This window comes from Brienomyrus brachyistius, chromosome 2 (genome assembly GCF_023856365.1).
Source record: "Brienomyrus brachyistius isolate T26 chromosome 2, BBRACH_0.4, whole genome shotgun sequence".
In the NCBI taxonomy this organism is placed as follows: Eukaryota; Metazoa; Chordata; class Actinopteri; order Osteoglossiformes; family Mormyridae; genus Brienomyrus; species Brienomyrus brachyistius.
The window spans coordinates 31753153-31780716 of NC_064534.1; the positions used below are offsets into that span (position 1 = coordinate 31753153).

General features: G+C 44.0%; 1 protein-coding gene across 1 annotated transcript; it reads left to right on the top strand.

The window, feature by feature from the left end:
- Positions 1–350: 350 nt before the first annotated feature.
- Positions 351–27350, top strand: rtn4r (reticulon 4 receptor). The gene is made up of 2 exons (XM_049004122.1): positions 351–953; positions 25268–27350. Exons 1-2 carry the CDS (start codon positions 932–934, stop codon positions 26683–26685), a joined length of 1440 nt encoding a protein of 479 aa, XP_048860079.1. The 5' UTR covers positions 351–931; the 3' UTR covers positions 26686–27350.
- Positions 27351–27564: the final 214 nt, after the last annotated feature.

The following is a 27564-nucleotide window of genomic DNA, read 5'->3' on the forward strand; positions in this document are numbered from 1 at the left end:
TGATATAGGTCTAATTTTTTTCATATTGACACGAAACGAGTGTAGCAGAATGTTAAGGAAACAGTTGAATGTGGTTTGAATCACACACACACGCACACGCACACGCACACGCACACATACACACACAGATGTGTGTGTGTGTGGGGGGGGGGGGTAGAGTTTAAACCCTGTCTAGCCATTTCCTAAATTCAAATTTAATCCAAACCGATTCCCCTCACGTCAAACCACATGATCCCATAAAACATTCATCAGCGCTCAAGCCCTGATCTAGCCATATAAAACATTCATCTTTGCCCCCCCGCCTCTCTCTCTTTCTCCCTCCCCTTGTGCCCGTTTGCAATACCATGCAAACGGTCACAGTAATACAGTGCAGGTTATTACAGCGAGTCTCCATCGTCATCCTCACACCCTCCTTGTACTTTGGGATGTCGCTCCGGAGAATCCAGCCCCTGGACAGCCGGAGCTATTTCCCCGCACCCTGGATTGCTTTTTGATTTCTGCAGCCCGTGTCGCTCGTTGGATTCTTGCTTTGTGTCTTTTCGTTTGTTTGTGTATATATGTATGTATGTATGTATGTGTCTGTCTGTTTGTCTTTTTTGGAGGGGGTATTTTTAATGGCTGAAAAGAGGTCCTATGTCTGGATGTTAATAACAGTTTTGTACTCTTCCCCATCACCAAATGACTACGCGCGGCTCTCAAGGGAGACTCCGTTCTCCGCTTGTCCGCCTGTATAAGAAAACATACGGCTAAAGTTTATATGTATGTATTTTTCCAATTTTGAAAGGGTTGACAGCGATTAGCTGTGCCCTGGATTTGCGATTATTTCAATTTCGAATCTCCTGCTCGGACGACTAACAGAGAACAAGTAGGCGACGTTTTTTTTCCCCACAAGCCAAATAAGGGTGCCTTTATTGGATTATTTCCCCCCAAAATGAAGACCACGGTTGCGGAGGGTATGTATAACTTCGATTTAAAAGCGAAAAGTTTTAACTGCATGCTTGATGGTGTGAATGCGACTGAATATTTTGAAGTCCCCAGGTGCTGTACGCGGCGATTACCTGGTGCATGTAGTGACGGTACATAATGTCAGCGGATGCTTTCTATTTCCAAATACAAACATTTTAACATTTATTTGCATAGGTTGGGAATAAGCATTGGACAGTTGTGATCAATATCTGTCTGTTATTTAGATCACTGTCGGTATTGTAAAGTTGTTACAGTTATTTTTAGGGAGAGGTGCAGTAATAAACGTCTGTTTAAAGACCCATATCTGTCTTGTTTCGCTGCATTGACTGTTGTATATATTACAGATTGTCTCCGAAATTCATATAGTTTAATTATCGGATAAAAAAGGTAATGTGTTGGGTATATTCGGATGCGGCAGTTTGTGTACGGGGCTTTATGGAATACAGTGTATATTTATCATGATGCATATTAGGTTAAATTATTCTCTGCAATCGCCGCGGATTGTGGGAGGCATTTTGTTTTTGGAAACGTGACCGTTTTAATATATCCAGCTACGCGGTGTTGTTAGGTAAGTCTCTGGGAAGCAAATATATAATAAGCGACGTACTTGTTTAGGTATTTAGGGACAATAGTGTACATGTCTTATCCAAAGTAGGAGTAAAGTAAGAGAGGGGGGCGAAATTTAGGTTGTTTGGAGATTTTTCAGCTGGGCGGGGCAATGACACCCATACTTCATACGAGTGAAAGTGGCATATAAAATATTCTGCGTATAATTATTACATCTGCGGCATGCAGTTTGGCTAGTATAGAAAGTTGGAGTGTAATCCGGTTCTAAATGCCAGAGAAGACCTATCCCATTTTTTCCGTGACTGTTGCAAAATTTATGTAATTATACGGCATACTTTCGTCGTCCCCCATGCCATTCCATGTACTGTAAGCATCTTAAAAGCTGTTTGATTTTAGCCATTTGTATATCCTACAGTGAAGTACAAGTGAAATCCTGGCGTTGTTTTTGAAGGAAGGATTTTGCTGTAAATCATTGGGTGTGTCCGATATGCATACCTTGTTTTGAGGCGACTGCCTTAATATTTCATGCCCTTGCTACGTGCTTATTGGCGATGGCGAAGGGTCACATTAATTGAGCCGTGCCTGCAAAGCTGCTAGTGTCAGGAAATGGTTCATAGTACGATCTGCTACTCAATAATCTGGATGATTATTAATTTAAACAAATGTATACATTTAGCCAGAATATGGACTCGTGTGTCCGGTTTTAATGGACTGTAAAGGACAAAAACAACTCCACAAATCACAGCTCCCGAAGTGAAATGATATTTTGTGTAAGTCTGATAAATTGACGTTATTTTGTGCCATTAATCGGGAGGAGTGAAAGTTGATGAGATTAGAATTACGGAGCTCTCACTACACTAGAGGGCGCTTATGTGCTATATATATATATATATATATATATATATATATATATATATATATATATATATATATGCAGTAAATTATTGTCATTAGTTTAAAAAAAATAATAATGCTTTGTATCTGTTTGTCGAAATGAATACTGCAATGCATTAATTTCTTTGGCAAATATATTTGACGATATTTCAGGCTCTCCTTCCTGGAGAACACATGCATCTGTCTGCGGGAGGCAGAGACAGATGGAGAGAATGAGCCGAGGGCGAGTCTTAGCGGCCGGCTTGTTAGTGCTGTCTGGATGCACCGCTCCCGGTACTGCGCGGGGGCTGCGGGGCGATGCATCCATCAGACGTACGGTGCGGGTGCCGGGGATTCGAAGGTTTCTGGGCATTATCTGATACACCCAGGCGCCAGCCCCAAGGCTGACACTTATCCAGACTTTCTGTCACATTAGCGAAGTCGTCTGAACCCTGAATAATTAACGCAAACTGTGATCAAATGTGGGTCGCTGAAAACACATCAAAGGATAGGACGGTAATAAGAGAGGGGATCAGAGAGAGGGGGAAGGGGGGGGGGTGCACTTTCTCACAAGTTCCCCCAGGACTCATGCTTCGACCATGAAGAGGGTGGATGCGTTCGTCAGAGGGAACTCCTAATTGATGCTAATGAGAAGTCAGGCTAGAGCAGAATCGGCCTTGATTATTATCTCAGGTCAGGTGAACAGGGAGGAGGAGCAGATTTGATTTACCTACAGCTCTCCACAGATATTGGGTCCAGCCATATACTTCACTGAATCTATACAGCTGAGCAGCAATCCGTATAACTAAAGGGTGATTGTAGACTATAAATGAACCAAGATTTCCTTTTCTTCCTGCACAAAGTACTACAAATAATGAGAAAATGTTTTTCAACGTGTTATATAATTTCTGTTACATAATACATATATGCTGCTTTGAAAATGAAACAGGAAACGAGCCCATGCAAATTTGTAGTTTATATACCAAGTAAACGAACTGAAAATATACATGAAAGGAGAGCACTGTCTCAGTGGGATTAGGAAACATTTCCATTCAGATCTTCAGCTGGAATTGTGTGATGCATGCAGGGCATTGGTGTGTTAAGTCACCCCCCCACCACCACCACCCCTAAGCTGTGCATTTAATACACTGATTGAAGTGTTCCTTTTGTGTGGGGGGGGGGGCAGTGATGCTCATTAGTCCATCCTCGATTCTCGTTGACACTATAATGCAGAATAGAGAAAACCTCCTCAGAGAAGAATGGTGCTTTGAGACTTCAGGATGATCAAGATAGCGGGCTTTAAACCGGCCTCATGAAAGAGAGACCTGATTTCTCATATGGTCCATCAGCCTCCCATGCAGAGGTTCACTTACAGAGCGTGATGAAGAACAACCAGTGTGGCCCCCCCTTCTTTAATCTCGTAATGCTGGGTGACCACAAGTTGCAGATACTGTATAACCTGCACAGCAGAGGCTCTGAAAGGTTAAAAATGAGCTTAGAAGTGGGAAGCATGCTGGTGGACAAAACGAGGCTTGTGGCACCGGCTGTGACACTGGAGTTCACTGGGTGGCATTACGAGGACCGTAAGCTACATAAACACTCTTTTCTTCCTCACCATCTTCAGGCATCTTCATTGGTCACGTGGGGGAATGAGGTACAAATGAAGATGGCGATGAAGCAGCGATTTCATAGAAGAACGAGGCAATGTGGAAGTTCTCCAGAGCATTTTGCGTATACATTTTGTTTTGGTTGGTTATACAACAGTATAATTCATCTTTGCCTAATTTTACTGGGGCTGTCAGCAACAAGATGAAAGGTCTCTTTCCCTACCTGGAGCCTTTATATTGTTCAAATAGACCCATTCGCTGTTATCTTTCACAGTGTGACCTGCAGGCAGCTGTGCCGTGCCCCCTGGGCTGTGGATCATTTATCCGAGCCCAGTCTCAGACACGGACATGTTCGCTGACTCCGTCTCATTCTCAAATCACCGGGCAGCCGTGTTTTGACTACCGAGAGGAACACACTCTGCCGCTGGCTCCTTAATTCATTAGTACCTTCCTGTGGAGATGCCTGACTGTTAGTCCGAGCTGTAGCACATGTCTAATGGAAGCTCGAGTTCCTCCCATGTTTCTGTCCTTTCACTGGCATTGCTTGCTTTAAGCGTACAGTGAGAGGTGTATAGGCCGTTGCCCCAGTGCATTCTGGAAGTTGATGTCCTGCTAGAATAAGAAACCCCACCCCCACCCATAGGTTGGCAAATATGAATATATGGGCATCCGCGTTTCCGCCGCTTGACTCCCATAAGCGGCTGGCAGCAGCTACCTGCCATGCTAACACCGCTAAGTAGCTCTGACTGCGTGTAACGAAATCGCATTTCATGGGCGAGTTTGATAAATGGCAGGGTGAGGAGCTTCTTTCCGGCGCCTGCAAACGCCTTTTACCCGAACCCCGCGTGTGAATTTCTTCCATCCGTTTGTCCACCGAGCACTGGAATGAAAATGAAGCTGGAAGTTTAATTCACTTTGCCGTGAGAAAAGGTGTTCCAGCAACTCATAGCTGATAATCCTTCTGAGTCAATTCCACAAACAGGCGTCAACATCAAATGCAGGTAGACAATCTTCTCTTAGATTCGCTGTGTTGTCTTTGAGTCGCTGAGTTCGCCTGTTTCTGCAGATTTCTTCAAGGTGCTCTGGTCTCCACCTGCCATCCAAAAAAAACATATAGTTAAGCAAATTAGTGCTTGGATGCATGTAAGACTGCGTTCTTTCCAACAGACTGAAATCCTGCCCAGGGTGTCCCCTGCCTCGTGCCCTGTGCATCCTGGGACAGACTGCAGGCTCACCCTGACTCTATAATAACTTGGAATGTCTTGAAACCTCACATGGAGGTATTGCGATCGATGGCATCTAGGGTAATGATGTGAGTTTAACACTTCAAACCAGATGTCTTACAAAGGTGCAGACCATAGATTCAGAGCGACTCATTTTTATAACTCAAAGGCCAGCAGCCCAAGCCTCTTACAGCCTTTTTGGTGCGTAGATTGTCCGTTCGTCCACTATGTTACCTCGTTCTGAGCTTTGTCAGTTCCATCATCCATCCATCCATCCTTTATCTGTAACTTCTTATACTATTCCAGGTGGTGGGGGGTCCAGAACCTACCCCTGAGGCTATAGGCACACGCCATTCACTCACACACCATTCACTCACACGCCGTTCACTCACACGCCATTCACTCACACGCCATTCACTCACACACCGTTCACTCACACGCCGTTCACTCACACGCCATTCACTCACACGCCATTCACTCACACGCCGTTCACTCACACGCCGTTCACTCACACGCCGTTCACTCACACACCGTTCACTCACACGCCGTTCACTCACACGCCATTCACTCACACGCCATTCACTCACACACCATTCACTCACACGCCGTTCACTCACACGCCGTTCACTCACACGCCATTCACTCACACACCGTTCACTCACACGCCGTTCACTCACACGCCATTCACTCACACGCCGTTCACTCACATGCCGTTCTCTCACACACCATTCACTCACACGCCGTTCACTCACACGCCGTTCACTCACACGCCGTTCACTCACACACCGTTCACTCACACACCGTTCACTCACACGCCGTTCACTCACACGCCATTCACTCACACACCGTTCACTCACACGCCATTTACTCACACACCGTTCACTCACACGCCGTTCACTCACACACCGTTCACTCACACACCGTTCACTCACACGCCATTCACTCACACACCATTCACTCACACACCGTTCACTCACACGCCATTCACTCACACATGCACAGCTACAGATCATTTAGTTAGTCCAATTAACCTCAGCATGTTTTTGGACTGTGGGGAGAAACCGGAGGAAACCCCAGAATGACACATGGAACCACGGTGGAGACCTTGTGAGGTAACGGTGCTAAGCAGTGCTGCCCCCACGGTGTCGGTTATTTCGCCTAAACGTGAGAAGCTGGTAAATGACACATGACTGCCAGTATCCTACCAGGGCCTCCATTATAACAATATCTTTGATTCCATACTGTACATACAGCAAGGGGGGGGGGGGGTGAGAGAAAATTCTCAAATGTGGATCGTGCTCAGTACACCTGCCATGTGAATAGCAAATGGGATTTCCTCGCGGGGACTAACATTTGACCCTTTAATACCTATCAACTGTTCTGGTCGTAAAATCTACACATCCTTCAGAAACATTATTATTATTATCATCATTATTATTGTTAATGTAGGCTGGTATCAACACAATTACGTTTGGCCGTCCACAGGCACTGACACGCCCGACTCACATCTATACTGCAGATCTCACGGCTGCTCGTCAGCTAGGTGGGCGCTTGTCTGTGCACCACGCTGTCTGTGCACCCGAGCAGTCAGCCCGCACTGCATTTTCTTCCTGGGGAGTGAATTTCGCATGTGGCCATTTCCGTTATTGCGGTCTGACTATAAGTGGAGACTTAATGTGTGCTGGCTTATTGTGGACAAAATAATCTCCTTCGATCGTGTTGCGTTATCATTGGTGATGATAATTCTTGGAACAAATACAGGGATTCAGTAATGAAACATGAAAAATGAGATGCAGATCCACCAAAACCGGCTTAATGTTATTATTCTCTGCTCAGTGCCCACATGACACAGTTACAGATTGGGAAGACATCTTCATATGTCTTAAGATGTAATATGTTTTTACGTAGGACTGTTTAATTTTAAGCGTTTAAGGATTTTAGCTTACTGAGTTTAATCGATACCCCCCAAACCAATACAAGCATTGAAAAACACACTGTCTGTTTTATGTTTCTGTACGTAGGCGAACACAGGATCTGAAATGCGGACAGTGCGTCTGAAATTCAGGAAAGGGCAGCAGCGAAAGGCAGCGATCCGCCCACACATATCGATTTCTGTTATGATAGCCACGCTCGTCTGCCTGTTCAGTCAGCCCTCGGTTTAAAGGTCACTGGCTGACCTATAAGGACAAACGTCTTGTCGGTGTTTCGTGGCCGGACCCAGAGGGCACTGCAGCTTTCAGGTCTTTCGGAATTGGGCGCGTGTAGCATTACGCTGAGTTGACGAACTTAGTCTTTGTTTATTTGATTCATCGCCAAGTCCAATAGAAATGGAACTGTGTGAAAATAATTGCCTTTGATTTTTACAACTCTGCTTTGCAAGTCGAGCTCCATGGGGTAGCGCTGTAGCCTCACTCCCCTAAGGTCCAATTCCTGCCCTCGGCTCTATGCATGTAGTGTTTGCATCTCCTTCCCATGTACACGAGGGTTCCTTCTGGGAACTCTGGTTTCTTCTAATGATCAAAAGACTTGTGTTCAGAGGCGCCGTTGGGTGCCGTTGGGCTGGGGCATCCAAGGCTGGAGCCACGAGTAAATCCAGATGAGCCCCAAATGAGTTGTTTAGCTCAGGTGCATAAACAGGCATGCTGTCAGGTTGAGAGTCGGGGCTAAGCCCCTCATGTCTTAAGATCCTAGTGATTCTCTGGCATGCGGTCAGTGTTCTTTGTTTTCCTTATTGGTATTTAGTCCAATTAATACCAAGGCTAGTGCTTTGTTAAGGTGCATAGCGCATTTGGCTAAGCTTGTGCACTGATAATCAGCAGGTCGCTGGTTCAAACCCTGCCTCAGCACATCTGTGGTAGGCTGCTGGGTCATCATAACCCAGTTCTGGATAAGTGACTATGGAAGATGGATGGTATGCAAGTTTATGACAGTTGCCACCAAAATACAGCCAAGCTTTTTCACTAGACATCCAAACATAAAACAATGTGCTATTTGTATTGCTGAAGGAGAGATGGTACCTGCAAGACTTGCCTGAGATGGGGCAGTGGATGGATCGAAGTGACACAGGCATGGGAGGAGGCAATATGGGCCTTATTTTGGGGAGAAGGTTGGGAAGAGATTTAAGAGAAACCCAGGAGAGCTCTTTCGGTGTCATGGAGGGGAAACAGGCATCTCGCTCATGTGGTCTAGGCCTGAGGGTGTTACTTACCAGTAAAAAAGGTCATCAAGTGAACCAATATCCTTGTCTCTTGACTTTGCCTCACCCCTAGGATGACCATCTCACTTCCTTCCTTAACTCATCCATCTTTGCCAGATTCCTACTTTAGTCACTGGAGATGCCTTATCTGAGTGAAATATTGGTGAAGGTTTAAGCAGCAGGAGGCCATTTGTAACAATAACTGCCAAAAAATATGTTTCATTTAGCGGCTTCTGAAATTTAATTGTATACATGTGGAGTTGGTATCTACCCATTTACATTCTTTTGTACAGGTAACCAGTAATGCCTCTAAGGATTATGCATAGGATCAACCTTATACAGTACATAATTAATGTGATTATGAAGATTCAAAGGACTGTCCCTCCTACATATCAGGCTAGAACTACAACAGCTGGTTAAGATATGAGTAGCTGTGTAATGTGCCTTAGGATAACGGGTGTGTGAGTTTGGTGTAGTGATGACTATGCTCCATATTCTGTAGTACATCAGTTCTGTGATGTATATCTGTGTCTGTTTTGACCACTGTAACGTGAGCTTTGATGGATGCTGATAAAGGTACAATCATCCACGTTCTGCCAGAAGGGGGCTGAAAGGACGTGCTTACAATTTATCCCCAGATCTGAGGACAGCATGCGCACGCACAATTGTGACACGTCTGGATGGGATAACCATCCACGGCTTCACCCTATCTGCCCCCCGCCATCCTCAAATCGAATTATTATTACTGACACCCACAGCAATCGGCCAGTTACTATTGGTGTTAGTCTGGGAAGGAGATGATTCTCGACAGCAAGCTACGTGACTGCCGGCACGAAGCGTGATCCTATGACCTTGTGAGCTGGACACGGAGACATCAAAGGCCTTATGGATTAAAGACAAGCTTTGGGGGTAACGGATAAAAGGTGGGATTGTCTTTGCACAGACTGACAGGCAGGGAGAGAGGCCTGGGTTGAACCTGCCCGTGTTCACAGTCAAAAGCACTGAGAAATATGGACAATTTGAATAATTAACCCATGTGATTTTAAGCAGCCACACTGTGGACTTCCTGGAGAGGGGGAAGTGGTCACCCTTATGGAGGGGGTGAATTATAATGCCTGTTCAACATCGTCTCCAAGGAGCCGTCAAAATTGCAGTGAGCCCTTTTAACTTTTCTCAACATCAACAATGGCATCAGGATTACAAAGAGAAAGGGGGTGAATGATGGGTGTTTGGATTTCTGTTGGTACATTAACACAGCTGTTGACTTGGGGGAGGGGGCTGGATTAGAGATTCCTGGCTCATCAAAACAGTGTAACCACACAGTTCATACTCAGGGGCACAGGCAACAACAATGTACCTGTCACTCTACTGTAGATGTAGTGATGACAGTGAGATGGGTGATAAACCCATAAAAGTTGGTGGAAACCGTGAGCCATCCGAAACAGGGGGGTCTGCAAGCATGAGGCGGGAGCATGATGTTACATTTTGAAATTAGCTGGCAACCATAAAATGGAAAACTTGACTCCAGATTGACTGTGACCCAGGACGGTGGCTTTGGGAGAGGAACGGATACTGTGTTTGTAGACTGAGAGACGTTTGCGGCGATATCCAATGTATTACTTTACTTTTAGGGACACTTCTTCAGGTCCACATTGGAAAATTTGGAAAACCTCAATTTTATAAAAATCTGTGAATGTGATCAAAAAAGTAAAAGTGCCAAAAGTATTTTGGTTGGTTATTTATGGTTACGGTTAGGGATGGGTGGGGGTTAGGGGTGTCGTGATTGGGATTAGGGTATTTACGATACAGTAGAAATGAATGGACAGGCCCATTTATAGTAGATAGGAAGACCAACTTGTGTGTGTGTGTGTGTGTGTGTGTGTGGCCTTTGATTTCCTGCATGCTGGTGAGCACTGCGGTTTGACCAGCCTGCCTTTCGGACCCATATCCCTTGTTTAAGTTGACGATGAATCAGCAGAGAAGCTTGTTGCTTTCACAGTTGGAACTTACAGGGAGGGTGGAGCAGGTCACCTTGGGCTCTGCTAGGGAAGCCACATTCAATTTGAAGAAAACAGGTACGCCAAGCCTCCCCACCCAGGTTTCAGACGATAAAATTTGCTGACTGTGGGGGGGAACAAAATGTGTACCAAATCTTCTAACCACTTTTTGTGGCAAGCGTGACGGGGGCAGCACAGGGCTGAGGTATACCCTGGACAAATCACCAGTCCGTCCCAGAGCACACAAGCAAAGCTGCTGCACATCACCTCTGCACAAAATATAACTTAGCTTGACATAAAGGTATGAAAGAAGTCTTCAATATTCCTCATTAAACGTAATATATGATGCTGTTATTTGTATCTGGATCCCTGTATCTGTCGCCGTATAAAGTCCAGTATCATGATCTCTGGTCGATAAAAAGAGCAGGGCTGTAGTGTACGATACATTAGATGAAAGCTGGCAAATCCAGAATTTGCCGGACTAAGAAGTAATAGAATAACAAAAGCTTTGTTTTTAGAACAGTAAAGATCGATTGAATCTTACAAAGAACATGAAGAATGAGACTGCTGTCATATTGTCCTGTGACGAAAAGTGCTGCTAAAATAAGGTTTTAAATCAATCAAAGAACCTTCATCATTTCGCCTATAATTCGACAACAAACAAACACTGAATAAAATGTCCCTCACAGGGGATTGTAGTGTAAGAATTACAGGACATCCGGTGTTGCCTTAGATATGAGGCGTCAGTGGCCGGGTGGCATGATTTAGGTCATCTCTCTTACCTCCAGATATCGAGTTTCACGTTTTCCGTGACCTTCCATCAAATATTTCAACAGGAAGGACAGAAAACAGGCACATAAATCCACCATGTATCTGTCTGTGTGTGTGATGATTACAGTGAGATGATTACAGTGAGATGATTACAGTGAGATGATTACCACGGACCTTTTACGATATAGTGCCACAAGCCAATGTCAAAAAACATGTCACCCAATTAACTGAGTGTCACTGACCGCCCCCCTCCCCCCCAACAGAACTGCCTCTGCTGTCACAGAAGCCCTCTTCCGCAAAAGAGGCATATCCAAAAGTTTTTTCAACATTTGGGTCCAGATGGCTTTATCTAAAAAAAAAAACTGTTTTGATATAATACCTTCCTTTTATTATAAAATGTTACATACTCTGTATTCTGTTGTAACCAAAAATCCTATCACAGGTATTTAAATAAAATATCTGCCATCTGTGACTAGAAAGCAGAGAGGAAGTAGGTTGTCATCCAATAAGCGAACTGAGCTGGAAACTTATTGAAATCATCAACTGAAACACTGGCAAAGATATTAAACAAACATCTATAATCTATCACTCACTCTGTCCAGATGGGGCTTGTACTGTACAGTATATAACAGTCTTCCACAATAAAATGCGCAACTGTGGTTGAATATATTATATATGGGGTAGGGTAAGTGTTCAAAAGTGTTCAAATTGATACTTTTTATCCATTTCACTTACACCCATTTGTAATTCTGGGTTTGTGTTACTAATGCAAAGCACCACATACCACAGGATTGGTAGCTACATGGGTTTTATCGAGAATCTGTAATGTCGTGCTCAGCTCGGTTAGCAACTTGCTAGCCCTTTTAGCATGTGAATATACAGGCCTGTATATAGGCCTCTCTGCTGTAACTCTGACATCTGTTTATCACGGTCCTCTCACCTCTAAACTTTCACATCACTCTGAACTGCCTCCCACGGCCCTATTTGGCCTGATTAAAAACAGGAGTAATCCGGGGCTCCGCGCTCTCGATTAAACGTGGAAACACTGTCCCCCTTGCATTAATCTCAGGCACACAGCTCTTAAATGGCCTGCTATTTGGTAATGCTCAACAGATGGGCCATATATCTTGGCTTATCAGAGCCTGAGGATACAAAGATTTTATTTAACACGAATACCCCAAAAACACAAGGTTAGGGGAATCTCAGCAACAACAGCTGAATGAATGAATTCATTCAAAAGAATGAATGTCTTTGCAAACGTCAGCCTTCAGCATGTATCTGTGTCCCTAAGAATTCGTCATCCCCATTTCCATTATGTTTATTTTAGCAGATGCTTCTTTCGAAAGTGACATTCAGTTAAGAAGGCAGGGTCAACTAGTTCCTGGAGCAACTGGGGTTAAGGGCCTTGCTCTGAATCTGTGGACCACTGGATCTGAACCAGCGACCTTCTGACCAGGGGCACAAAGCCCTAACCTGCAGAGTCGCACACCACTGCCATTTCTGAAACTATACCTGGTTGACCTCTGTCAAGTCTTCCAAGAAACATCCGCACGGATTATCCGGCGTTCTGCTCACCGGTCCGACGTTATTGTTGAGCTACAGTCCAGGGTCAGGGCTTCTCACTCAGCAACGAGTGGCAAACAAAACAAGGACCTTTGTCTTGATTTGTGGAAATAGGCCAGGAGTTAAAAACTGTAGACACGTTGTATAAACACTACATTACGTGGTAAGAAGCATGCCAGCACGCTGATGAGTATTTGTTCAGGAGTTTAGCTAAGAGTCTACCAGAAGAATCCAAACTGTTCTTTGCAGTAGGTTGTGGAGCCCCCATCTGGTCACCTTTGACATGGAAGAGATGGGGCAAGAAAGGGACTCTGTGAGCATTTTACATCTGGGTTTTGTAGGTTAGTCATGAATGCTTCTCTACCCAAATTTTCCTTAACTAGACTAGAAGTCATATTTATTTATAAATAGACGAAACGTCCGGATATATTAATCTCATCGTAGCCGGGGTTGGTTTCTTGGTTCGGAGCAAACCCTGGGCCTGAAGGACAAGAGACAGTCCTAGAGTAGACTGATCTCAGATCAGTGTGTAGTATTAATCTGATGACCCAGTCCATGTTCACTTTCCAAGGTCCACCAGACATCAACAGCAGTCCTGAGCTTCAAGCACAAAAATGCTTTTTATGGTGCTTGAAGAAACAGTGAAATAAGAGAGAGTCCTTCGCTGAATTTATAGATAGGTGCATGTTAAATTTCATTTATGGCAGCATGGAGCTGCGTATTGACTTTTTCCCTCAGTCTGTGGGACAGTGTTTCTTCTTACCCCATTTTATTGATATTGTGGGGCTGCTGTCGACTTTTGCTGACAGCCACAGGTAAACTTGGGAATTAAGTTACAATAATGTAACCCAATCTTTGTCCTGTACCTGTGCCATGGAATTAGAAATACACAGTATTTCTGCTCATTTGTGGTCACCCAGAAAATGTAAAACATAATTCCTCAGGATTTAAATGAGAAAAATCTCCCATTATCCTACAAATACAGATTATCAAAAAAAATGCATGATCGCAAATAAGTGCGTGAAATTCAAACGTCCATCCATCCATTTTCAAAACCGCTTATCCTACTGGGTCGCAGGGGGTCTGGAGCCTATCCCGGAAGCAATGGGCACGAGGCAGGGAACAACCTAGGATGGGGGGGCCAACCTATCGCAGGGCACACTCACACACCATTCACTCACACATGCACACCTATGGGCAATTTAGCAACTCCAATTAGCCTCAGCATGTTTTTGGACTGTGGAGGGGAAACCGGAGTACCCAGAGGAAACCCCAAGACGACACGGGGAGAACATGCAAACTCCACACACATGTGACCCAGGCGGAGACTCGAACCAGGGTCCCAGAGGTGTGAGGCAACAGTGCTAACCACTGCACCACCATGCTGCCCCTGAATGTTTGCCTGCCTTCTTGCTTTTGATGATGATTATTACAGGTAATTATATAAACACAGGAAATTAGGGTGGCAGGCTGCCTCCCCCTGCCTACTCTGTCCCCCTCCCCAGGGGGACGCGCAGCTAAGCCGCTGCCTGAGGGGAGGGTCCAGGGTGCTGGTGACCTTTGCATCACACTTCGGTTAAGCACCACTTTGCAGCTGTGCATTGCTGTGTATCTGCATTAAAGGAGAAAACCTTTACACCGGTATAGCCTTTTATGTAATATACCACGCGGAATGGTCTGGTAGCGCAATAACGCTACCAGCTCACTGCAGCCCGGCCCTGGTTATGCAATCAGAAGATGTATGGATGGAGGGATGGATGGATGAATGGACGGATAGACAGTTTAAATTTTTTATATTCTCTAAATCAAAGAAATGATTATAAATTTTCAAGTAAATAACACGTGTTAAATCAGCCGCATTTTTTTCCTAATTTCTAGCCAGCACCTGATGCTCTCAGACCCCATTCGCCAGCGAGCTGTGCCTTCTCGTCGCTTTGACAGAGAGCATTTATCGCGCGAAGCCCTCGTCTCCGACCGCGACGCTTGCCGCCTGACTCTGTGTCACCCCACTAATTTGCTCTGCTAAAAGAGGCCTCGTTTGTTTACACTCTCGGTTTATCTATCACAGGGTGCTTGTCAGTTTCTGTTTGCTTCCTTGTTAAACTGTAATTATCTGAACCTCCAAAGCAGCCCTGTAAGCTTGTTAAGAGAACATGGCATGGTTCCAATTAATATCAATGTATTTTTCCTTATTGTAATTGCACTGAGGTCTTCAGGAAAGCGGACGTATCTGCCTAAAGGAAGCTCTTTGTTCGACAAAGGTGTAAATGCTCCATGTGAGAAACCCAGGGTGATATTGTGATGGTTCTCACACAAAGCCTGGCTCCCGGAAGCCACTGTGTGAAAGGTTGCTTGTTTACCCCTCGTCTGTCCATGTGACTAATGGAGAAGATGCTGCAAGGTTGGCATTTGGGAATACTGCCTCTATGGGTAGGACGCTTCATGAAGCTTCTCAGTTTAGCTTTTCAAGTGGACCAGCCATGTAGAGCAGGAGCCTTAGCCACCCCCCACCCACCCCGCCCCCAACCTGCCCTGAGAGCTGAAAACCGAAAACATGCTGACATTTTTACTGCAACAATGACAAGGCTTGGCATGGGGCATTTAAACTGGCAGAGCGCCATCTGCTGGCAGGCGTCACTGAGCGATGGCTGGCTTACATAAATCCACATATCATATCCCTGCCCTACCACACATCTCGTCCATATTATGTTTCAGCAGCAGGTAATGGATGGAGGGGGATGGAGACTGAAACTCCACAGTATTGAAGGCTGTAGTCTGTGAAGATGGACATTAGCTGAATAGCGGAAACTACTGAACGCTGAATTATTTATACTTCTGAGAGACCTTTAGCTCAAAATGCATGTTGTGGTCACTTAAGGAGCAATGTCAGGTGTTTTAAAGGGCAGGTTCTTTCATAGTGAGTTTAGCTGGGAGAAATTAGGCTGGGTGAGATTATCCCTGCTTGGTGTAAATCATAAGTCATTTATTGGGTCCCATTTGGTTATAGCTGTTAGTTATTTGGTTAACAGTACTGAGCAATGTTACGCTAAGTCTTGAGTTCTGGATAGTTGTGATATTTTTACCATATTCCCGACAAAACTAGAAGATCTCAGTCCATCCATCTTCTGAATACGTATCTGATACAGGGTCACAGGCAGCTGGAAGCACAAATCAGGAAGCACCTTGGATGCAGTGGCAGTTGATTAGAACACACACACACACACACATGCACACACACACGCATGTACACACACACACGCACGCACGCACATGTAGAGTATACCTACGCGCACTCACGCACATATACACAGACGCGCATACACACGTGCATACACACATACACACACGCATGCATACACACACACAGCATGGGAAATTTACAGATACCAATTGGCCAAAATGCATGCAAGAGAAAATCTTTTAGGGGAATGATGCAGGAAAGCATGCAAACTCCACACATATGATGTTATAGTGACAGACCAGGGCAGAATTCAGACACCCTCTCCAGAAGATGTGAGACAACAGGGTCTCCCTGCTGTGCCACCCAAACACTCTGCAGCAGTTAGGAGCCGCAAAAAAACTCCAGAATTCTTCCAGGTCTTAGCTATGGCACAAAGGCATTACGATCAAGAGCGCTGAGATTCCCTCGATGCAGAAACATGCCAAGAAAAGCCTTTCCCGTTCTCTCATTTTACCATCTCTCTGCCTCTTCCCTGGATATGTTGCCTCAGCAGCAAAGGAGTCAGTTATACCATCAAATCATGTTATACACTCAGGAAAACCCAACGTACTCATTGAAGTTTTAATTACCTTCTCCTGGACATTTCAAGGCTGGGCTTGTGATAAAAGCGGAGACTGATTACAGAGCTTGAGTATGTCTGAGGGATATTATGTCTGTTTTAAATGAATAAATAAAGAGATAGATAAATAAATAAGTAAGAATCAGGGAAGCGGCGGCGAGACAGACAGAGAGGCGGCGGAAGATACTGGATTTTCCTCTATGGCAGTCTGTAATGAGGTCTGGATGTTTCTGGTACAAACACGATGACAGTATCCATGCACAGACGCACACAGAGAGACACCAATGACCACCCACACTGTCTCATATGACCCTTCATTATTTCCCTGTTCCGGACCAGGATATGGGATGGATAATCGTGGATATTCCTGCCATGGCAGGATGAGGAAGTGTCTCTTTCTTTCAGCAGATATTATAACTCTCGTGAGCAAAGCTGTGATGCGGAGAAGTGATTTCAAAGTCTCTTTCCTGCCCTTTATTATATTATTTTGCTTCTGGGTATCTGACTCTTGTTTTTATGCAAATGTCTGCATTGAAAAGCTGGTATCGATTTGTCTTTGTTCCCAAAATCACGCAGAGCAGGGTCAATAGCTAAATATATAAACATCGATCATGTGAAAAAATATGCACTATATATTTAAATCAGTAGTGAAATTATACCCCCGTCACAGGACAAATTTACGGGGAATATCTGCTTCCATTTCAAACTGAAAAAAAAAAATTATATATATATATATATATATTCAAATGAAAGGCTGTTTTTAATTGATGCCACATTTCATATTACTGTAGATTACTGTTGATGTAGATGACAACTGTTAATCCATCTGGAGGGAGAGACTGACAGCAGTGGGAATAGCACTGTGGCAATATCTGCTCATCGTGTACAACATTCCCGACAGCCAGCCAAGGCGTTTGACTGCCTGGCCCTGGAGTCAGTGGCACAAGCATGACCACTAGGGGGCAGACTTCAGCTTTTAAAAAATATAATTCCTGCACGAAGCACGGAACCAAGATGGAGGCTTAGAGGGCTCTTAAATCGTTTGAATATTTAACAGCGTGTATATTTGGTCACATGCATGTGTTTAGTAGGACTTCGGTATTCATTTGAATGTCTTAATTATTTCTGCTAAATATCTGTCATGCTTTAGTATACATTCTAATGCTCTCCTCCTCAGCTGTGCGTGTGTGCATTATATGTGTGTGTGTGTGTGTGTGTGCATGTGTAATAAGCATTTTCATGGCATTTCAGAGTTCGTTGACATTCACAGGTGACAGTACTTACATCAGGCCTCGGCTCTGCGGATGCTACACTGTGCTTCAGCTGCTGTGGTTAGCAGTGTAGCTGTGAGACGCTAATGAGCCCACAGTAGTCAGGGGTAAAATTGCGTCAGCCCAGCCGTCCACACTACCTCTCTACTGTGGATTCCGGTTTACAGCTGACACTTTGCCGTGTAACTGAGGCCGACCGCAGCCAATGAAATACCCGCTGTTAAATGCGAACAACAGTGCCTTGTATTTGCGTGTCGGGCCTGATGTTTTATGCACAGGAACTGTGCCGCGCTCTTAAAAATCCTATTGAAACATAAGCACATTTCTTGTTTAGCAGAATAGAGTGAAACAGTGGAAAACAGGACACCAAGCCTGTCGACCGTTTTAAGAAGGGCTCCTGGATGCTGTAACATTTAATTAATGCTGAGTGTTTTTATATATATAGCAAAACTTCAGTGCACAGCATTTAGCTGAGCACAGTATAAATAGACAATCGATATGCAAAGGACAGACACGCCAGCCATGACCCAGCCCCGGAGGTAGGGATGTAGCCAAGGAGTGTCAAGGGGCTGCGCTCAGCTTCGGGCGCAGGATACAGTAAACGTGCTAGCGAACAGATTGGTGGGACAACAGATGCAGGTTAAAAATGCGCCACACGCACACGCTGCCCAGGAAAGTGTGACACTTCGCATCCAAAAAAAGCTTTCTAAATATGGGAGGTGATGCAGCAGTTCTTACTGTAAGCTGTGCTGGTCCAGTGTCCCCCTACATAGACAAGGAGTAGCTACTCCGAGACGGGTTTGTCTCCCGAGCATTTGGCCAGCTCTTCATGAATTGCCTGGGCTTACTGAGTGCAGCCCCCATCACACACACACACACACACACACACACACACACACACACACACACAAACACACACGTCGGCGGATAGAGGGGATTCTGCTAACTAAAACAGTGACAGATCTGTTAGCGGCTGATATAACGGCGCTCTTTATCTGGACGCTGAAAGGGAAGGTTGTGGAGGGGTGGGTAACACCGCGATCCTTGCCGTCGAGCCGGTGGCCCCCTGGAGGTGAGCAGTAAATTGCAGTAAATAGCACAGCTGCTTTCGGAAACCACTCGCTGGACTCACTCAGCACAGATGCCAGTAAACATCACTCTCCATATGATCCTGTGTCTCCCTGGTTTGAGGGAACATGCCTCCATATAATCACACCCCCTCACATCCCGACCCCCACCCCCCCTGCAGCGGCGCCAGTCCAGACAGTGGCGTAACGCGTCAGTGTTAAACCAGCAGGTTGTCTGATCTAGGAATTATATCATCCTGCCATGTCCTGCCATGTAGATGGTGAGTTTCATTGTTTAAACAAGAAGACAAAAAAACATTTCCCAGCTTTGTGATGATGCAATCATTAATGGAATATAAGATCGACTAATTCGAGAAGCACGATCAGCCACTATAAAATGAATGCATTGTAATATACCATGTTAAACTCTTTCAAGGTTTAATGTGGATTTCTCATTTTTTATTGGTCTATACGTACAGTATCGCCAGTTTCCAGTGATTGCTTTTTGAAAGCCTTACAGTAAAAGAGCATGAAAGCATCGTGCGAGGGGTCAGCAGGAAGTGGCGTGGCCGTGCATTTCCACATGTCTCGTGGCCTGCTACCCTGGTACTCCTTGTGCTGCTGCATTTTAGCAAGAGATAAACATGAATGGGAGGACGAGGAGGAGGAGGAGGAAGAGGAGGAGGTGCCCTCTCTGCAGGTCCGGCCACATCAAGGGAGAACACGAGAAGGGGAAAACACAAGAATCTTGACCGCCATCCTGCATTGTCCTCCCTCCTTGCATCCCTGCCACAGTAGAGGCCACACCCCTCCCACCAATCACATGACCCACTTAGGTGCAGCCTATGACGATGTACTTGTTACCGACAAGCTTTTGTAGTAGATACTTGTCCATTTATATCCTACTGAGAAGGTGGCTCAGTCCTTTACCAGCCCCTCCCTAATATCATCATTAAAGAACTAAAACTATCTAATACATCAAATCATGCCCCATTAATTTCACATCCATCTTACAAAGCATGATACCCCCTCCTGGCAGATTAGTAAGAGGCATTCAGTCCCTTTACTTGTTGAAACACTTTGACTAAATTTAAAAGAAATATTTATGTCAGATTCTCTTTTGATCTATCTGCTCTTTGTGGATGATTAGATACCAATGGATACCCTGTATTCAGCCTTGTGAAAACCCTCTGATTAAAATGTATGTTCTTTTGCCTGTGGAACACAGGTATTCTTTTGAGAGAACATGGCATCCTTTAATACAAACTATCTGTATCTGTTGGATTAATGGCAAGCTTCATCCCTCGCTTCCACACAATCGAATTCCCCATGGATTAGCTGCACATTATGGAATTCTGCAGGTATCCGAGAAGAAACAGCAAGAAACCTGACATGGATGGATTCAGGAACATCAGAGAGATTTGAAGTTGCTCTCTTTCAGAGCCTCACTGTGGGAGTTTATACGGAATTTTACCGTAATTACAAATGCTCTTTAGAGATCAGTCACCGGTGGCGTTCAAAGGGTTCTGAGTGGACTGGAGAGACATTTGGACACACAAGTGAACACACAAGATGGTATTGAAATACAGGTTTTGAAATTTAAATATGAACCCCCACTTAAAAAACTTATAACAGGATGTGAAACTTATCAGACCAATTCCTGAGTTTTAAAACAAATAATATAAATGAATGAGTGAACGCAACTCCATTTTCCCCAAACTCACAGACAGGAAATCAGAAATCGACAGTAAATATCAGTACCGTCTTACTTTTTTTTCCAGACAGGAAAGGGGAAGTGCAGGTGACCCATCCATAAGTGAAGCTGCTTTGCAGGGAAATGGTCTGCTGAGGGATTAAAGTTGGTAAACAAGTCTAGGAAGTGTGGAGAGGTGTTTTGGGTGAAAGGGCTTGTATTTGCCATTCAATTAAACCCTGTTACTCAGGCCTGGCCTGTGAATCTCAAGGTACCACAGACTCACCGGAGTGTGCATGCGGAGGTCAGAAAGGCTGAGCTTTTGCATTTTCCTGTTTTTAAAAGTGAAATGCAGCAGGCTGACTGGTTAAAGACCCTTCCCAGACATCTGCTGTTTTATGAGTGTGATATTGCATTCATTACACTAGAAACAACTAGGCCTCTGAATCTCGGAGAGTCTGTGATTCTGCTATTTGCATTGAATATGCATGGGCAGTGTGTGTTATTAAAATGTGACAGATATCTGTGTGCATACCGGGCCAGTCTGTATTTAATACTGTATATAAGGATTGTCTTTATTTATAATACTGGCCCTGTTTATTGAATAAGGCTTTTTATATTTTCCATACAATAGCAGTCTGTGTTTATTATATAAAGGTTGTCTATACTTAACATACAAGGGCTGTCTATATTTACCACACAGGGGTAGTCTATTTAATATGCAAAAGGTATCTATATTAAACTTACAGGCATAGTCTATGTTAAATATACAAGGGCTGTCTATACTAAACAATAACATACAGGATAAGTCTCTAATATAAAATGGCTGTTTATATTTAGCATGCAGGGGCAGTCTGTGTTTAATTTCTAAAGGTTGTCCATATTTATCCAGCATGGACTTTTTATATTTAATGCATCAGGGCAGTCTATAATTAACATACTGGGACTGTCTATATTAAGCATTCAGGGTCAGTCTGTATTTAATTTATAAGGTCTGTCTATTTTTGGCATGCAGGAACAGTCTGTATTTAATATAGAAGGGTTGTCCATTTATTGTTTTTCCAACCTCATTTAAAAAAACATATTGGAATGCTGTGCAAAATGTAAATAAAAGGAGAATGCAATGATTAGCAAATCAAATAAACCCATATTTAACTGAAAACACACATATCAAATGTTGGCACTGAGATATTTTATTATTTTCTGAGAAATATATGCTGAATTAGAATTTTATGCCAGCAACACGTTTAAAAAAATGTTGGGACAGAGGCAGTGAAAGACTGGAAAAGTTGTGTGATGCTAAAACAAAACGCCTGGTTGAATATCTCAGGTTAACTGGCAACAGGTCCGTAAGATGATTGGGTATAAAAAGAGCCTCCCAGAGAGGCAGAGTCTCTGTGCAATGAAGAGGGGGAGAGATTCACCACTCTGTGAAAGACTGTGTGGGCAAATAGTGCAACAATTTAAAAATAATGTTCCTAAATGTAATATTGCGAAGTATTAAGGAATTTCATCATCTACGGTACATAACATCATTAAAAGATTCAGAGAATCCAGAGAGATCTCTGTACACAAGGGACAAGGCCGAAATCTGATACTGGACAGCCATAATCTTCTGGTCCTCAGGCAGCTCTGCAATGAAAACAGACATGAGTGTAAACCAGTGCATGGGCTCAGAAACACTTCCAAAAAGCACTGTCTGAGAGCACAGTTTGCCACTGCATCTACAAATGCAGGATGAAACTCTACCATGTAAAGAAGAAACCATATCTGAACATAATTAAATGGGAGAGGGACCGTCCAGCAAACAGTTCAGCCAGCATCTGTGATGGTATGGGGTGCATTAGTGCCCATGGCTGAGGTAGCTTACGCATCTGGGAAGGCACTATTAATGTTGAAAGATATATACAAGTTTTGGAGCAACATACTGTATGCTGCCATCCAGAAAATGTCTTGTATATTTCAGCAGGACAATGACAAACTGCCTTCTGCATGTATTACAACAGCACAGCTCTGTAGCAGAAGGGTCCGGGTGTTAGACTGGCCTGCCTGCAGTCCAGACCTGTCACCCGTTGAAAACATTTAGCGCATCATGAAACAGAAAATACAACAAAGGAGACCCTGAACTTTTGAGCAGTTTAAATCCTATATCGGGCAAGAATGGGACAACATTCCACTTTCAGAATTCCAGCAACTTGTCCCCGCAGTTCCCAAACGATTACAGAGTGTTGTTAAAATAAGAGGTGATGCAACACAGTGGTAAACATGCCCCTATCCCAACTTCTTTTAAATGTGCTGCTGGCATTAAATTCAAATTGAGCGCATATTTCGCATATAGCAATAAAATATGTTTCAACATTTGATATATCGTCTTTGTTCTATTTTCCATTAAATAAGGGTTTATGTATTTGTAAATCACTGCATTTTGTTTTATTTACATTTTACACAGTGTTCCAACTTTTTTGGAAACAGGATTGTACTCTGCTGTACTTATTGAATCAGGGCTGTCTGTATTTTACAACCAGGGTCAATCTGTGTTTAACATGCTTCATTATAACTTCATTATATTGTGCTACCTGTATATGCGTATGAAGTATATATAGTGTATATTTAACAAAACAAAAAAACATGATTAATACTAGTTAGTTGACTGAAAATCTGCATAGTAATGACTTTAATAAAACAGTCATTTGCGTGAGGACAAGGTAGGGATAAGCCTCATGTTTGGAGAATGACAGGAGACGTGGGATTTAATTAGGCAGATGAACCTTCATTTAGCCACACTCTTCGTTCAGGCAGGTGAGGGCGCCAAGGAGTGGAGGAGGACACAGCACGTTCTGGAGCCTGTAAACCTCGGCGGCTTCACCAACGCGTATCCAAAGTGTTGGCTCGCGTTTGTTCTGTCTCACGACCCTCGGCCGATGCCATGTGGTTTGTTTTTGTGGAAAGTGCCATATTCAGGGGCCAAAAGTACAGTGCTGACGTCCTTTCCTGGACTAGAATGGGTGCAAACAGAGCCACATTAAATGAATTCCCACCTTGGCAAAGTCCTCCAGCTTGAGATCCATCTACCTGCTACGGACTGGATACCGAGTTCAAGGTGTTTAAGCCAATCAGACGATCAGTTACTATGAAACTGTTTTGAAAATCTACAGAAAGGCAGTAACAGTAAGTAATGTACTGCTGAGGCTGTTAAGCAGAAACATCCAAATCCATATATTTAGTTAGGGGAAGTGGTGATGTTATCCTCTTTAAAGCAGTACTCCTCATCTCCTCCCTCTCTGCATAGAGTAGGCCATCTTCTGCAGCATACCTCTTTTCATTTTATGTATTTATTTTTTTAATGGTGTTCATAAGGGCATAGTAACATGGGGGGCAGACCTCTTACCCCCCCCCCTGCCTCCTTCAGTGTTTGCTAGCATTCCTGTTAGTGCCCCAGAACCTGTCTTCAGCAGTTTATGTTTTGGTAATTTGAAAGAAATTTATGATTATACCCCGATGACTCCCAACTATGTTTGAAAGATAGATGCGATGCCCTCTCATCATTTTATTAAGTGTAGTGGTATTTTATCCAAGGTACTTTTTTTCTGAGTGAATTTTGAATAAAATACTTTATTAAATAAATAAATTTTTCAACATATGTAACCACATGTATGTAAATAATTCAGAACTCATTCAGTTTTATATTGCACTGATATTTACCTTGTTCAAAACTGATCTGATTTCAAGAAAAATGCAGCTTTTAAGAGGCTTAAAAAGGCCGCTTTCCACATGGCCAGGCTGGCAAGTGACTATTCATAGCTGTAAGTAATTATCAGCAAATCCTGCTGAGAAATACATTGTCCCACCCAGTCCTTGGAGGGAGGCCTTAGCCACCTACTGGCTGAACAGTCCAGAGCCTCCCTCACAGGCCTGCATGTTTGCATGGCGTCCAGCATCTAGCTGACATGCACCCAGGCTGGCCTGGTTCCACCAAATCACGACACTCTTATCGCCATTCAGGACTAAACCCCAGTCCTCGAACCATCCTCAAATGTGTTTAGCCTTGCGTGCTGTTAGTAGGGGCAAGTTTTGCAAAGGATCCGTGCCATAATTTTTCTTATCAATGTTTTATGAGGTATTCTCAGTCTGTGACAGTTTCACACTGAGTTAGGAGACTCTGAGTGTTTTTTTTCTTCCAAGTTGCACAGCCTGTGATGTCAGTCTGAGATGGTACAAGGGTTACGATGTTCTTGGGGAGAGACTGGAAACTATGGAAACTATCATCAGGCTCTCATAAATGTCTTGATGGTTCATACTTTGATTGCTTGTTCTCATTACCTAGCCTAGTCTATCCCATCCCCATTAAATCCTAGGCCCCATCTCACATAGATTTGTTTACCAAACCATCCACCCTTTTTCTCACAGTGTTCCTTGCAGGTGCGTTGCTGAATTACTCTAAAAGCACGGCAGTCCCTCCTTGCTTAATGGAGGCACAATTTCAACAGAAATGGAAGCCAGAGCTGGAAGATTAATTGCACATTTAAAATGATACATTGTTGCGATGGTGGTAGTGAGGAAGTGAGGCTTTGTGCGTGATAGTTAGGTGTATGATTTTTGTTTTTTACAGTAATGGAGCAGCGGAAGGCTTGGGTCACGTGAGATATACACTGGCATCTCGTTTTCTTTTTCAGGAACCAAGCTCCTCTTGCTGGTGCTGTGCTTGCACTCAGTTCCGGGACTAGAGGCCTGCCCGGCAACCTGTATATGTTACAACGAGCCTCTTCCCACGGTAGCCTGCCAACGGCAGGGCCTGCCGGCCATCCCCAGCGAGATCTCCAGCCGGACGCAGCGGATATTCTTGCAGAGCAACCGGCTAACTGTGGTGAGGTCCACTAGCTTTAGCTTGTGCCGCAACCTCACCGTCCTGTTGCTGTACTCTAACAACATCAGCTACATCGAGGCAGGGGCCTTCTATGGGCTGGAGAGGCTGGAAGAGCTGGACATGGGGGACAACAACAACCTTCGAATGATTAGCCCAACTGCCTTCCGGGGGCTATCCAGACTGCACACCTTGCACCTGCACAGGTGTGGACTGTCGGAGCTCCCGGTCGGTGTTTTCCGGGGGCTATTTTCACTGCAGTACTTGTACCTCCAGGACAACAACTTGCTCTCCCTGCACGATGACACTTACCTTGACTTGGCTAACCTGACCTACCTGTTCCTCCACAACAACAAAATAAAGACAGTGTCGGACCGCATGTTTCACGGGCTGGTCAACTTGGACCGCTTGCTGCTGCACCAGAACCGCGTGACCTTCGTGGAGCCCAGGGCCTTTCATGACCTGGGTAAGCTGACCACTTTATTCCTGTTCTACAACAACCTGACAGTACTCTCCGGGGAAACGATGGATTCTCTGGTTTCTCTACAGTACCTTCGATTGAACGGGAACCAATGGATATGTGACTGCAGGGCCCAAACCCTCTGGGATTGGTTCAAACGATTTAAAGGGTCCAGCTCAGAGTTGGAGTGTTACCTTCCTCCCAGGCTAGCTGGCAGGGATCTGAAAAAATTAAAAAGCAATGACCTGGAGGGGTGTATTGACAACTCTTCACAAGTCCAGAGCAGTATTTTTAGTACCAAAACACATTATGGAAAATTCCCTTCCACCGAGACCCCTCTGTGGGAAGTCACTCCTAGATGCTGCCTCCCAGATAGTGACAAGATGTCGATCATCTCCAACAAGGGACACTTAGACCCCTCGTTGTATAACAGTCGACAGATTACCAACAATCCCTTGAAGGAGAAGGAGAACATATCAAAGACAAAATTCTTGGATGTAGATACCACCAAGAATGGAACGCACAATAAACAGAGTTTGAATGATGGTCCAGTTGGGAGCTTCTCTAACAATGTAAACCAGCCTTTAGAGAATCTAGATCCAGAAATAGATGACAATGTAGAACCTTCCACAGCCCCATCCAGAAAGAAAAAAAAGTGCTCTAAAAAGCCAAAGTCAGATTCTCAGTGTCTCAAAAGCAGTGGCCCTTCAATGCAAGCCCTCGCAGTTATCTTCTTGCCCGTTCTCTGGTTCGCCTGTGCCGTGTGCTAGGACACAAGAATCACAGGGGGATTGTTTCTGACTGTCTCACTGATGACAATGTCACAGATTGTGAGGTGACCTCTAAAAGTGAAAGGTGGAGCACAGGGCCAGGAGGGTAGACAAAAAGAGAGAATGAGAAAAATAACGTTACATTTACAAATGGATGCCTTTATATAACATGTCAGATCTGATGTATATATTGAATTGGTGCCCAAATCATTTGTTGTATGTACTGTAATGTGTCTGACCTGCACTTCTGAGTCCCATTACGTTCCCTTGCAATGGTCACATTGCGAAGGCGATAACTCTACAGACCTCTGTTGACAAATGCACTCATGGTAACACAAGAATGTTTGGCGGAGGGGGGGTTATGGAGAAGCCCAGAATTGAGGTGATTCCCCTTCATCCTCTCTTCTTTTGTTTGTTATACTTGTTTGCTTTTCTTTTTTTTTTTTTAATTAATGCATTTGTTTAATGCTTTTTTTATGTTTATAAGTATCATAGTAAAGAAGATGTGTAACCCCCCTGGACATGAGTTATGTTTTTCGTTGGACTGTGGTTACGGGTAGCATTTCATGAAGAACGCTGTCGATTTGTTCACTGAGACTGCAAATCAAGTATAGATATGCATTTTATTTTACTTGTGTACAACTATAAATATATTATAAATAAAGTCTCTTTTCTTATATCTGGTGGATGATGGAATTTAGAAAATATATGTTTTACGACTGCCAAAGGTTCATACATGACCTGCACAAAAATGCACAAACTTTTGGTAATATATATATATATATATATATATATATATATATATATATATATATATATATATATATATATATTCTATTCAAAGAACATCCAGTCATGTTTTTTTATGACATAAGATAA

Coding starts and splice junctions, on each gene's coding strand:
- rtn4r (XM_049004122.1), top strand. CDS start 932: ATGAAGACCACGGTTGCGGAGG. Junction 954..25,267: donor GAAGACCACGGTTGCGGAGG/GTATGTATAACT, acceptor TTTCTTTTTCAG/GAACCAAGCTCCTCTTGCTG.